Source organism: Oncorhynchus clarkii, chromosome 12, assembly GCF_045791955.1.
Source record: "Oncorhynchus clarkii lewisi isolate Uvic-CL-2024 chromosome 12, UVic_Ocla_1.0, whole genome shotgun sequence".
Classification (NCBI taxonomy): domain Eukaryota; kingdom Metazoa; phylum Chordata; class Actinopteri; order Salmoniformes; family Salmonidae; genus Oncorhynchus; species Oncorhynchus clarkii.
Window position 1 is genome coordinate 58,065,240 of NC_092158.1, and position 14,966 is coordinate 58,080,205.

A 14,966-nucleotide genomic window follows, 5' to 3' on the forward strand; every position below is an offset into this window, starting at 1 on the left:
TATTATTATAATATTTAAAAAAGTCTCTCTAGATAAAAAATAAAAAAGCATTGGATTTTTGTCCATCCTCCCCTGACTCAGAATATATAATGTTCATAGTCATGGCACGCTTTGTGTAAGAGCTATAGAAGATTGAAAGCCGAAATCTTATAATAATAAAGTGTGGATATTTCTCCATCCACCCCTGATTCAGAATATACCATCTTCATAGTAATGGCATGCTTGGTTCAATAGCTATTGACAAGAGAAACCCCAATAGCCACCGAATATCCAATATAAAACTAATTTACCTCAGTCCAAAACCGGGGGAAAAGTTCATTGCGGAACAAGTTGAATTTTATACTGGAATGGCAATGGCAGAAATAATGTCCCCGGAATTGTCTCAGGGACAAGGACAAGGAAAGCAGAACCAGCTCAACGACTTAGAATCAGATTCGGACCAAGAGGAAGATCATGCGGCGACCACCGGGACTGGACCGGCTGTTGCTGGCTCTTTTCTCCGCGCGCAGGTCATCCATAGCGGACACTTTATGGTGTCCTCCCCGCACAGCGACTGCACCCCGCGGAGACGGAAAAGCGGTGCTACGGTGCGATATGATTTCGATACGGTGAACAGGACTTGGTGTCAAACATACAGATTCGGTCCGCTAAGTTCTGGGAGCCTTAGCATCGACCCAACGCTGACCCGGTTATTTGAGTGTATGTCACTGGCTTACAGGTAAATACCTCATTATTGATTATTGTATTGTTTACTTGTGTGTAAAGTTGTCAATGGTTTCAACATTTCCACGAGGGAAGTTGTCAAAGGTGTCTACATTTCCACACTGCATGAAAATTAACCACAGTACCACCAATTAAAAACGTTTTGTTGCATCACTTCGCCAAAATATTGTCTGCCCTTACTGTAAAAGCTAGAATTACAAGTCTCCGTATATGCCTAATATTATTACACTTTCACAAAACAATTGATTGATACTGTATGTATAGAGAATGATTAGGCTTAAATAGAAATGACAAACTCAAAAGGTGTGTCTGTGTGTGTGTAGGCTGTGTGTGTACTGTGTGTGTGCGTACATGTGTGTGGTTGGGTGAAGGGATTCAGAACAGGCTGGATGGAGCCTACTTGCGAAACTGTTTTGAAAATCTTGACAGAGAAGTGGACTTTGGTTTGAGTTGGCAGCCGGTATGTTATGGAAGATTACAGTGTAACTAAGGGAAAGGATAAGAGAGAGTTACCACAAAGACCCTGTGCCTGCTAGCTCCTCTCTATCCCCTTACCCTATATTCAGTGTTTTTCCTTTTGTAATGAAGAAAACAAACTGATGCCAACAGGGACTTTGGCATGCTGCAGGATATTTCACTGCTGATTAGTCTATACATTATTATTAGCACTTCCCTTTCTGTGAGTCAATTACATCACAAGTATTTGTTATCAAATTTTTTTTTAACAACCACTGGTTGATAGACAGTATACAGTATGTACAGTGTCCAACATTGTTGCCCACCTTCCATTGAGTAAAGCAACTGTTCTTGGCTGAGTAATGGACAGATAGCGACACACAAATATCCCAAAAACCTTGAAAATACAATATTTTCACCATCATCAGGAATGATAAAGGAAGGAAGGAGACAAGAATAGTTGACAAAATAGTTTTATGATACATTGGCAATTTATTAAATCACACATGTAAGATACTCAATTAAAGCTACACTCGTTGTGAATCCAGCCAACATGTCAGATTATAAAAATGCTTTTCGGCGAAAGCATAAGAAGCTATTATCTGATAGCCTGCACCATCTGCACCAGCAGTAAACAAAGGAGTTAGCATATTTCAACCCTGCAGGCGCTACACAAAACGCTGAAATAAAATATAAAACATGCATTACCTTTGACGAGCTTCTTTTGTTGGCACTCCAATATGTCCCATAAACATCACAATTGGTCCTTTTGTTCGATTAATTCCGTCCATATATATCCAAAATGTCCATTTATAAAGCGCGTTTGATCCAGAAAAAACAGCTTACAAAAAACGCAACGTCACTACAAAATATTTCAAAAGTTGCCTATAAACTTTGCCAAAATATTTCAAACTACTTTTGTAATACAACTTTAGGTATTTTTAAACGTTAATAATCGATCAAATTGTAGACGGGGCAATCTGTGTTCAAAACAGGAAAGAAAACAAACCGGCGCCACTTTTCACGTCTTGCGCAACTCACAAAAGTGTCCCCAGTTCCTAGTTGGCCTACTTCTTCATTGCACAAAGGAATAACCTCAACCAAATTCCAAAGACTGGTGACATCCGGTGGAAGTAGGAACTGAAAAAAGGTCCCTAAGAAATATCCCTTGGCAATAACAAGTCAGGAAACAGAGAGGAAAAAAAAAATCTGAACAGTTAGTCCTCTGGGTTTTGTCTGCTACATAAGTTCTGTTATACTCACAGACATGATTCAACAGTTTTAGAAACTTCAGAGTGTTTTCTATCCAAATCTATGGATAATATGCATATCTTATATTCTTGGCATGAGTAGCAGGAAGTTGAAATTGGGCACGCTATTTATCCAAAAGTGAAAATTCTGCCCCCTAGCCCCAAGAGGTTAAATAAAAACAAATAAACTATTGGTCATGTGATCAGTCTGCCATTCTAAAATATTTAGGAAAACATGGCAACTGTTTTTGAGCTGAAAATCAACTCCTGTTTTGGAATGAAATGTTGGCCATTCACATCTGAAATGTTTTCTCCCTACAATATACGATCATGATATGTAAGTACATACATACTGTGTACAGTTTGTCATGTTTAACTGATGAAAATATCCATGGTTGGTGCATGCTAATCAGTTAGCATGCTTACCGGAGCTCATGCAAAGTCAATGGGACAAACTGGCTAAATTAGCTAACTAGCTAGCCACGTAGCTTGTTAGCTAGCTATAGCCATTTACATTTAGTTTTCCGTTTTAGATATTTTTTGTATGTTTAGCTAATTTGCTAGCTAGCTTAAAACCATTGACATGTTACTAGCTTGATGAATTTCAGTACAGCTGTGGCAGTTAACTGGCAATAACAAGCTATAGATGAGTAAATAAATGGGGAAATTAAGTTTTAAATGGATTTATGCTTCATATGAAATCTATTATCATGTCCATGCTACTCATTGCTCCAGTGTCTCATACTCCTCTCCGTTTCCACCATCATTACTCATCAATATTGCATAAAAAATTGCCAATGTGTCATGGCCTTTAGAACTGCCCGAACAATGTCTTCTGTGTGTGTGTGTGTTTGTGTGTGTGTGTGCCACGCCATCAACAATGCTTGGCACAGAGAGGAAGTCTCTTCCTTCTACTACTACTATCAAGCTTTTACAATCTGATAGTTGCTCCATGAATAAAACACACACGACCAGAGCCAAGAAAAATACTGTAGCCCTAAAGAAAGACTGCTACTAAATCCATGTTTCAGGTGTTTACTAGACTATATTCAGCGATAGACCTTTCTTTGATTGAGGAAGGAAGCTAGGAAAATTTGATCATGCTAAGGATACAACAACACAGTGTACTAGCATAACCAATCATTCAATCTTTAAGCATAAGCAATCAATGAATGTATCATGTATCAGTTTAAACAAAAGCTAGCTATTGCCAATGAAATGCAGCACTGAATCTGATAGGATATACACTATTAGCACAGGAATTGTTATTTATTTTTAATTTCCACTGATGGATCTAATGAACATAGCCTTTTCAAACAGTTTTTCTGAGACATCTTAGTGTTCGCTTTTTTTGTAAGGTGTTAACAGCATATTTTATGTCAGGTACTTTGTTAAAACAACATTTTACATAGAACATTTATTAATCACCCTCCAGATGGGTGAATGTTATGGTTTATTTAACCCATTAGCTTCATCAAGTCAATTTGTACCCGGTTAATGTGCCTCCTCTGCTGTTTTCCTGAACGTGGATGCTGACAGGGTTTTCACTTTAGTTATTTGACATCATCCAGCATCCAGCCCCTAGGAAATGATTCACCTGGCTTCCTAGCAACCCAATAAGCACCAGCCATTAAGTGGCCCCTTCTCACCAACTCGTGTGCTGACTGTCTTAGTCTGACACTGGAAAGGCACAGGGTCGAAAACAGCCTGCTTTTTTGCTCAGTGGCATCCTTTTCCCTGTTTAGTTAACCAAAAGTAGAACATTATTTAGGAAAGAGGGTGCCATTTTGTACACATACGCTTCCAGTGTTCTGGTGGAAAGGCTCCTCTGATTGGGTGCCATCAGGGCTGTGTGAAAATGATAACGTCAAGAAAGAGGCAGCATTAATATACAGTTTCAGTGCTCTTGTTTTTAACAATGAGGCAGAGGACTGGTCCTTTCATATATTGTAGCTTTTTCTCAATGCTGGATGATATGTGGAGAATAGAATAGAGAATAATAGAATAGAGCATCCAGTTTCTGCATCTCTAATATTTATCCTCTGCTTGTAATCTCATCGTTGTGTTTTGACAATCATTAACTCTGTCAATTGCTTGTCTCTCTGTCTCTCTTTGTAAATGGGAGGGAAGGAAAGTTTGCCCAAGGTTGTCATAACATAACCATTCCTCCCTAATAAATAGAATATCTTGAAGTGGGACACAAATTACATTGAAGCATTTTTTACTTAAATATCACAGGTATAATGCTTTGTTACTTGTTATAAGCACGTATATGAACCTTTATAATGTCTTAATTCCTTTATTTTGTGTGACTAAGGATTATGTTATGTCTTTTCAGTGGTAAAATAGTCTCTCCGAAGTGGAAGTCTTTCAAAGGCCTGCGGCTGCTCTGGAGAGACAAAATCCGTCTGAATAATGGAATCTGGAGAGCCTGGTTCATCCAGTGTAAGTTCTGTCTGCTAAATGACTAAAATGTAATTCCATTCATCCTCACTCTGTTTTTTCACTCTGAGCAGCTTGCATGTCTCCTGTCGTCCCAGGGTTGTTTAATCTGATAACAGACAGGGAGAGCTTTGTTCAACCAAACTGATACATGGACTTGTTACTACAGTACAGTCACACAACAAAGATAATAGCTCGAGTGGGATATCTCCTACAACTACTGTACAATGTGGACTGAATTAATTTTAACACAATGCAAAAAACATACTAATGAGAGCTCCATTACTTTATTCACATGATGTTGAAGCCACATTTGGAAAGAAAACACAGAAAAAACAGAATTGACTGATTTATTGAGAGAATTGGCAGAGTTGACAGATTTGAGAGTCCATTGAACCATTAATCCAAGTCATGATTGAATGATCAGTTGTTTCTCGTCCGTCCTGTGGTACAGACGTGGAGAAGAGGAAGAACCCTGTGTGTGGGTTCGTCACCCCACTGGAGGGCTCCGAGGCCGACGCCCATCGCAAACCTGAAGTAGGTGACCTTTGACCCCCAAGGCCGAGTGAGGAAGTAGCCAATATAGTGCACTGCTTTTGAGGAGGGCCTACAAGGCTCTTGTCAAATGTAGTGCACTATGTAGGGAATAGGACATACCCATTTAAAATCAACTCCTATTAACTCCTATGTTTTTTGTTTTCTCTTGTAAGGCTATAGTTCTAGAAGGCAGCTACTGGAAGCGTAGGATTGAGGTAGTGATCAAAGAATACCACAAGTGGAGGATCTACTACAAGAAGAGGGTGAGTGCTCATTTTGGACATAGATAAGGATCCTTTTGCATTATGACCTTTTGTTATGCATTCTTTTCATGTCATTCCAGTTGTACTAAATTCCGTTTCTTCTTCATCCATTGAAGCTTCAGAAAAACAAAGATGGCCTTTTGTCAATGCTACAGAAGGTAAGATAAAGACTTGAATAATTCAACTCTACTTATAATTTCCCTCTTTTTGGAACAGGTTTTAATTTCCCAACATTTTTGTAACAGGCCCTGCCAGTATGTGCACTCCTTAGTCAAACATTGAAAACATGAGTGAGGAGAGTTTCCATATCTCAATAATTATATATGTTTGGTCAAGTATGGGAACGGACCATCGTCTGACCGTTTATGCCATTAAGTTTAGCCAAACGTGCATGCATGCGCGCGCGTGTGTGCGTGGCTGTGATATTGACAGAGCAGATTAATGACCCAGGTGTATTGTGTTTACCTTAGTAGGTTTGGAGCACACCATATGTTTGTCAAAGTCCTATCACTGTCTATTAATAGATTCCATTCAGATTCATCCGGCCTTGGTCAGTCAGAGAAGAAAACAGAGGGGAGGCACAAAAAGGAAAAATAGAAAACATGCAAAAGTACTTGCGTCACAGGCCAACATTGGTGATCAAGTTTGTATTGTCTTCTGTGACAATACCTCTAATCTCTCTCTCTGTACCCCCACCCAATCTCTCTTTCTCTGCTCTGCCTGTCTTTCACCAAGGATGTGGCTTCAGACTTTAATATGTAATTTAATCAAATCTGACCCACTTGCTGATGGGTTGCATTGTGAAGCAGGGGGAAATGTAAGGTCTTTGTTGTTCTACTGGATGTGTGAACGTGAGTTTGTGACGTCGGTGTCACTCTGGCGCAAAAACAAATTAGCCATATTGGGAAGAGGATGTGTTTTTTTGTTGTTATTTTTTTGTATTTAACCTTCATTTAACTAGGCAAGTCAGTTCAGAACAAATTCTTATTTACAATGACGGCCGACCCAGGCCAAACCCTAACCCGGACGATGCTGGGCCAATTGTGCGCCGCCCTATGGGACTCCCAATTACAGCCAGTTGTGATACAGCTTGGAATCAAACCAGGGTCTGTAGTGACGACTCTAACACTGAGATGCAGTGCCTTAGAACGCTGCGCCACTTGTTTAAAAAGAGAAGCATTGGGAGGAAAGAAAGAGGTTGAGAAATGGAGAGGGGAGAGATGCTGGATATGTACCTTATTAATGACTCACATGAGCACACGTGTGTCCTCTCAACCCACAAAACCCTAAACCCACTCTGTGTTCAAAATACATGGTCAGGTGAAGTCCCACACCCACTCTGCATTATGCAGTACATGGTCAGGTTTCCCCTATGCTCCTGTGTTGTCTCCCAACCATTCTGTCACTCTATCTCCTTATTCATCTTCCCCATCCTTTCCTGCACCTCCTCCTTTTCACCTCTATTTTACTCCATCTTAATCATCTAACTACACTCTTTTAAAAAAGTGTTCTTCATTTATCCCCATAGGAGAACACTTTTTGGTTCCAGTTAGAACCCTTTGGTGGTGAAAACATTTCTACCTAGAACCATTTAGTGGTGAAAGGGTTCTACGTAGAACCTCACATTAGTTTAAGGATTCCTCTTAGAGCCTAAAATAGTTATTTTCAGAGGGTTTACTATGGGGACAATTTAAGAACCTTTTATGGTTCTAGGTAGCACTTTCTTTTCTGAGAATGTACAGTTGAAGTTGGAAGTTTACATACACTTGGGTTGGAGTCATTAGAACTAGTTTTTCAACCACTCCACAAATGTATTTTTATTTTTTTCAATTTAAAGTTTTATTAAGTTCTTGTTTTTCAATCAACCAACAAAACACATTCCACATTCACAGATGTGACAGGCTTTAAAAAAAAAAAAATAATAATAATAATAATAATACTTTTGAAAAAATAAAAATAAAATTAAAATGAATGATAAAGTCAAATAAAAGCATTTATTTTTCTTAATCTATATATTTTCCTTGGTACATATATATACATACATACATACGTACGTACATACATACGCACATATACATACACACACACACATACGCACACACAAAAAAAAAAAACATATAACACTTGCAGCAGCACTATCAAGGTTCTTATCAGCTATTTCAAGCATTCGCTGAGACGACGGGCCAATAATTCGTTTTTAGGTTTTACAGTACCTTACACAACATGTATCTGCGCATTTCCCTAGTCACCCCGTTCACTCTGTCCAGTTTGAAATATAGTTGAATAGTGGAGACCAGAGTCTATCAAACTTGGGCTGTCTCTTGTGGAGGTCATAAGTGAGCTTTTCAAGAGGAAGAAAGTCAACAATCTGGTCAATCCACATTTTAAATGTAGGAGGGGTATTAGAGGCCCACAATAGAAGAATACATTTCTTAGCAAAGTATGTAATAGTCATAAGCAAATTTTCTCTGTCAGGATCAAGAACAAAGTCCTGCTGGGCATTAAGAAGATAGATACACGGGGTCATATCAAACTGTACCTCTAGTATTTTCTGTGCAGCAGTATGTACAGATTGCCAGAATCTGGCAATCTCCCTACAGCTCCAAAATACATGCATATAGGTTCCGCTTTCAGAGGTACATCTTTTACAGTTAGGAGACATATCTGTTTTCATTCTATGGAGTCTCAAAGGAGTATAATAAAATTTGTACAAAAATTTGTAATTAGATTCTTTCATTTTTACACTGGTAGAGGAGCAGTATACCCTGTTGCAAACCTCCGCCCATAACTCATCACTGATAGTCAGACCAAGGTCCTTTTCCCAGATTATTTTCAAAGGAGTAAAGGAGGAGCTTCCTTTCTCAGAAAGGAGTCTATAGATGTAAGATATTTTGCCTTTAATGGATTGTGCTGTGACAAGAAGGGTTTCAACTTCATTCAACTGAGTTCTAAACCTCCTCTTGGAGGTAAATGAGGAAATTACATGTCTAATTTGAAGATATTTAAAAAAAAAAATGGGATCTTGGCACATCGAATTCACTGCAGAGCTCTTGAAAGGATTTCAGTGTAGTGGTTTTCTGATGAAATAGGTCTGAAAAGGTCCTGATTCCTAGAGTATGCCAAAGATTAAAGTTGGCATCCCTCAGGGCTTTTGGCAAGTCTGGGTTGCCTACTATAGGCGAGTGAGAACATATTTGGGAGGAAATGTCCAGGTATTTCTTACAGTCCCTCCACGCTAGTAGGGTGCTGTAAATCGCAAAGGTTTTGGCTATGTTGCCCACTTCGCTAAAGTTATTAATGAATGTAATTGAGCTTAAGGTCAATGAACCACAGGATTGGGCTTCTATCTGAATCCACGTTGACTCTTGTCTGTTTGTGATCCATGTTAGCATGTTGCGGATTTGGGCAGACCAGTAGTACAGTTGAAGGGAGGGAAGGGCAAGACCACCTTTAGATTCAGGTTTTGATAAAGTGGAAAACTTGATCCTAGGTTTTTTATTGCCCCATATAAATTTGGTGATGCTTTGGTTAGTTGTTTTGAAGAAGGAAACTGGGAGATAATAATAATCTGAAATAAGTAGTTTAGTCTAGGGAGGACGTTCATACGGATTACATTAATTCTTCCTACTAAGCTAATTGGGAGGGAGATCCAGGTTTGGAGATCGTTCTTGATTCGATCCAGGAGTGGAAGATAATTTTCCTTAAAAAGGCTATTCAGATCTGGTGTTATGAAGATCCCGAGGTATTGAAACCCGTGTGTTTTCCATTGGAAAGGACAAAGTGTCTTCATAGAGCTGGTGAGTGTAATATTGAGAGGGCAGACAGTGGATTTGTTAAAATTGATCTTATAACCTGAAAACTTGCCATACTGAGCAATTGTGTCTAAAATGAGAGGGAGGGATTTCTCAGGGTTGGATATGTAGAGCAAGACATCATCCGCGTAAAGCGAAATCTTGTGCTGCAGGCCACCTGCAGAAACACCCATAATACTTGGATTGCTCCTTATCAGCTCTGCCAGAGGCTCCGCCCCCAACAAGTAGAGCAGCGGGGACAGCGAGCACCCTTGTCTTGTGCCCCGTTCCAGAGGGAATCTGTCAGAGTTCAGTCCATTAGTAGTCACCATGGCATTTGGATGAGAGTATAGTGATTTGATCCATTTAATAAAATTTGGGCCCATATTGAACTTTTCTAAGACTGAAAACAGAAAGCTCCACTCCATCCTGTCAAACGCCTTCTCAGCATCCAGTGAAGCCAGCAGGACAGGGGTCTTTTGTGCGTTTACTTGATCAATAATATCAAAAAGACGGTGAATGTTATCAGAAGAGTATCTGTCTCTAATAAATCCAGTTTGGTCCGCTTTTATTATTTTGGGAAGAAGAGTATTTAGTCTTTTGGCGAGCAATTTGGTAATTATTTTATTGTCGAAATCCAAACAAGGACGAGCAGGATAGGGGGTCCTTGTCCTTTTTTAGCAACACTGTAATGCGAGCTGTGTGCATTGAGTCTGGGAGAGCTCCGTTTTTGCAAAAATCCTCCAGCATTGGCATGAAGATAGGGCTGAGCTGGGGCCAAAAAGCTTTGTAGAACTCTCTGGGGAATCCATCTGGGCCTGGGGACTTATTAGGTGGCATGGAGGTAATTGCCTCCAGGATATCCTCAGGAGTGAAGGGGGAGTTGAGATCTTCCTGGTCGGTCTCTGATAGTTTAGGTAGCGAGATTCCCTCTAGGAAAGAGTGGAGTTCTGCCTCTGTGTGTTTTCTCTCAGAGGTATATAGTTTGCAGTAAAAATCATGAAAAGTTAAATTGATATTTTTTGGGTCATATGTGACCTCGTCCTCTGCTGTTCGGATAGCCATGATTGTACGCTCTGACTGCTCCTTTTTTAATTGGTAAGCAAGCAATCTACTGGGCCTATTGCTATACTCATGGTATTTCTGTTTAGTAAAGAAAACTTTTTTTTTTATCTCCCGAGTGTAGTCCAAATTCAGTTTGGCTTTGGCTGCTTTAAGATGACTCCAGGAGGTGCTGTCTAGGGATTGTTTATGTATTTTTTCACAGCATTCCAGCTCCCTCTCAAGATCTAGCCTGTGTGCTTCCATTGCTTTTTTCTTAGAGGAAGCTTATGCAATTAGATGACCTCTTAGTGTGGCTTTAGCAGCGTCACACATTGTGGCCGGAGAAACAGGAGAGTCTTTATTGTCTTGTGTGTAGTTGTCTATCCATGTAGTTACCAATGTATGGAACTCGTCATTTGATAGCATGGAGGTGTTGAATTTCCAGCTCTTTGACCTTGGGATGTTTTTGCAGAGGTCAAAGCAGAGGTGGACAAAGGCGTGATCTGAAAGTGCTATGGGTCCGATTGTACATGTGGCTGAATTTACGAAACTCTTTGGGATAAAAATGTAATCTATACGGGAGTAGGTGTTATGGACATTAGAGTAGTATGTATAGTCCATAGATGAGCTATTATTCTCTCTCCAGATATCTATCAGTCCCATCTCTTTAGTAAGAGAGTTCAACATCTTTGCAGATCTAGGATTTGTGGTGGGGACTTGAGATGATTTGTCTAGGGTTGGGTTAAGGGTACAATTAAAATCTCCGGCCACCACGCCAAAGGAGACACAATGCTCATTGAACAGGGTTATCATTTTTGACATGAAGGCAGGAGTATCTGTGTTAGGGGCGTATATGTTTAATATAGTAATTGGTTGGCCATATAGTGACCCAGCTATCAAAATAAATCTCCCCTCCGGATCAGATATGTTTTTGTCAATTATGAATGGAACATTTTTATGGATAAGTATGGCTGTGCCTCTACTGTTTGATTTGAAAGATGAGAAATACACCTGTCCCACCCAAGCTCTGCGGAGTTTGGCATGTTCAGCATCACAGAGGTGTGTCTCTTGTAATAGTGCAATGTCTGCTTTTTCCTTTTTTAGAGCACATAGTATCTTTTTTCGTTTTATTGCATGCCCTAGACCATGGCAGTTCCATGTCAATAGATTTAAGGTACTAGTCATCGTCATCGAGCAGTAATCGAACTTTAGTGCAAGTCATCGCTGGGTAAAAGTGGATAGTAATTACAGCTGCGTTCACATAAAAGGAAAATAAATGGTGTACATAAAATAATAATCTCTGAACACCCCAGCCGAGTTCCCAAACAACTCGACACATCCCGTTGGATCTATTACCCCCCCGCTCAGTCTCAATTCTGTGTTCCGAATAAAACAAAAACCGGGAACAGTTAGCAACGCACAACGTCTCCCCCTCCCCACCAAAGAAATGCCTCATCCTCTCCACCCCGCATTGAGTAAATAACACAGTTGCCCTCGTCCAGACCACAGTAAAAGAGCGGAGAAAAATAAAATCAATAGCCCAGCCTACATATGCCTCCCCCAAGGGACATAGGGAACCCCAGGTAATAATAGCAACAACAAAAAAACTGGGAAATAAAAGTAGGCTGAAACATTAGTAGGCCTAGGTTAGGCTATACAGCCCATCCCTCTCAGTTAAAGGACAATACATATAAATTGGACGGCTATAATGACATTTAGGGGGTGGATCTCTGGATATCGGCTATATGTCGTCTTACCTCCTTTAGTAATGGCATTAATCGCATTTAGTCATTGGTCTGCTTCTCATTGGCCAGGATTGTCTTTCAAAAAACGTTTTGCCTCTTCGGGAGTTTTGAAGTGTCGCAAGGCTCCTTGGTGAAGAATCCTGAGCTCGTTTGGGTATTTGAATCCCCTGAAGATGCCTCGGTCAATGGAGTATTTCTTCACTTCGTCAAATTCTCGGCGCTTTCGGCGTATTCCAGCTGACAGGTCCTGGTGTAAAGCGAGTTTGGCGTTTCCCACTGTGATGGTGTTGTTTTTCGCCGCCTGTAGGACTCGTTCCTTGTCTGTGAATCTCAGGAAACGTATGGTGATTGGGCGCGGTGGTTGTCTGGCTGCTGGTGGGGGCCTCGGTGCTCGGTGAGCTCTCTCAAGTTCTATGGGCCTGTCGGTGGGCAGGTGGAGCCACTCGGGAAGTTTGTCTTGCAGGTAGCGGATCAGTGGAATGTTTCCCTCTTCTTTTTCGCCCAGATTGAATAGAACACAATTATTCCTTCGCCCCCTGTTTTCCAGGTCCTCTGTTTTCTCTTCCAGATGCTCGATTTTCTTTTTAGCATATGCTATTGTTTCCATGGCATCTGTCAATAAGTTTTCCATGGATAGGATTCGCCCCTCTGCCTCGTCCAGGCGCCCCGCGTTTATGGTTATCTTGTTGTTGATGTCAGGCAAAGCGTTTTCCAGGATTGTCACCTTGCCCCCTATCGAGCTGAGAATTAATGGCATCTAATTTAGTGTTTAGTTCTGTACGTTGGGATCTCAACTCAGAAAGGATGTCTTCGACAGAGTGCGAGGTTGGCATTCGTTGTGCCTCGTGGGGGAGCTCTTGCTCCTGGCTAATGGCGCTAGTTTTTTCTGAAGCTAGCTTCTTCTTGGAGGCTTTTTCCGTCGCTAATACTCAAGTCCGGGTAAAAATGTCACCTGTAGTGTCGCCTTTTGTAGCCGCCATTACTTTTTCTTACTAAAGCTAAATGAGTGTGAACTTGGAGTGGAGTTAAGATTAGGAATTGGAAACTACTTGTGAGGAGCTCTTAGTTCATGCGGCCATCTCGTTCAAGGGTCACGTGATCCCCCCACAAATGTCTTTTTAACAAACTATAGTTTTGGCAAGTCGGTTAGGACATCTACTTTGTGCATGACACAAGTAAATTTTCCAACAATTGTTTACAGACAGATTATTTCACTTATAATTCACTGTATCACAATTCCAGTGGGTCAGAAGTTTACATACACTAAGTGTACTGTGCCTTTAAACAGCTTGGAAAATTCCAGAAAATTATGTCATGGCTTTAGAAGCTTCTGATAGGCTAATTGACATCATTTGAGTCAATTGGAGGTGTACCTGTGGATGCATTTCAAGGCCTACCTTCAAACTCAGTAGATCTGGTTCATCCTTGGGAGCAATTTCCAAACGCCTGAACGTACCACATTCATCTATACAAACAATAGTACGCAAGTATAAACACCATGGGACCACGCAGCTGTCATACCGCTCAGGAAGGAGACACGTTCTGTCTCCTAGAGATGAACGTACTTTGGTGCGAAAAGTGCAAATCAATCCCAGAACAACTGCAAAAGACCTTGTGAAGATGCTGGAGGAAACAGGTACAAAAGTATCTATATCCACAGTAAAACGAGTCCTATATCGACATAACCTGAACGGCCGCTCAGCAAGGAAGAAGCCACTGCTCCAAAACCGCCATAAAAAAGCCAGACTACAGTTTGCAACTTCACATGGGGACAAAGATCGTACTTTTTGGAGAAAAGTCCTCTGGTCTGATGTAACAAAAATAGAACTGTTTGGCCATAATGACCATCGCTATGTTTGGAGGAAAAAGGGGGAGGCTTGCAAGCCGAAGAACACCATCCCAACCGTGAAGCACGGGGATGCCAGAATCATGTTGTAGGGGTGCTTTGTTGCAGGTGGGACTGGTGCACTTCACAAAATAGATGGCATCATCATGAGGCAGGAAAATTATGTGGATATATTGAAGCAACATCTCAAGACATCAGTCAGGAAGTGAAAGCTTGGTTGCAAATGGGTCTTCCTAATGGACAATGACCCCAAGCATACTGTGGCAAATTGGCTTAAGGACAATAAAGTCAAGGTATTGGTGTGGCCATCACAAAGCCCTGACCTCAATCCCATAGAAAATGTGTGGGCTGAACTGAAAAAGCGTGTGCGAGCAAGGAGGCCTACAAACCTGACTCAGTTACACCATTGTGGGAAGCTTGTGGAAGGCTACCCGAAATGTTTGACCCAGTTAAACAATTTAAAGGCAATGCTACCAAATACTAATTGAGTCTTTGTAAACTTCTGACCAAGGGGGAATGTGATGAAAGAAATAAAAACTGAAATAAATCATTCTCTCTACTATTATTCTGACATTTCACATTCTTAAAATAAAGTGGTGGTCCTAACTGACCTAAGACAGAGAATTATTACTAGGATTAAATGTCAGTAATTGTGAAAAACTGAGTTTAAATGTATTAGGTTAAGGTGTATGTAAACTTCCGACTTCAACTGTATGCACCCATCTGAAGTGCAAATGTATTGCATTGGGAAGTGTATACATTGCATGGGAAGTCTATACATTGCATGGGACGTCTGAAGTCAGTTAAGGCATTGTTTACTGTGTCGAAGGTTCTGCAGTGCCTTGTAACACCTGATCAGGTTTGTGAGC

The 14,966-nt window shown here is 40.6% G+C and overlaps 1 protein-coding gene across 1 annotated transcript in view; it reads left to right on the forward strand.

Annotated features, from left to right (window-relative positions):
• Positions 1-319: 319 nt before the first annotated feature.
• The window catches only part of LOC139420863 (carbohydrate-responsive element-binding protein), a 40,650-nt gene continuing 26,003 nt past the window's right edge, over positions 320-14,966 (forward strand). The window contains exons 1-5 of the mRNA XM_071171226.1: positions 320-718; positions 4,768-4,874; positions 5,326-5,408; positions 5,582-5,671; positions 5,788-5,829. Of these exons, the coding sequence (XP_071027327.1) occupies positions 348-718; positions 4,768-4,874; positions 5,326-5,408; positions 5,582-5,671; positions 5,788-5,829 (693 nt within the window). The 5' untranslated portion in view covers positions 320-347. The remainder of the gene's footprint in view (positions 719-4,767; positions 4,875-5,325; positions 5,409-5,581; positions 5,672-5,787; positions 5,830-14,966) is intronic.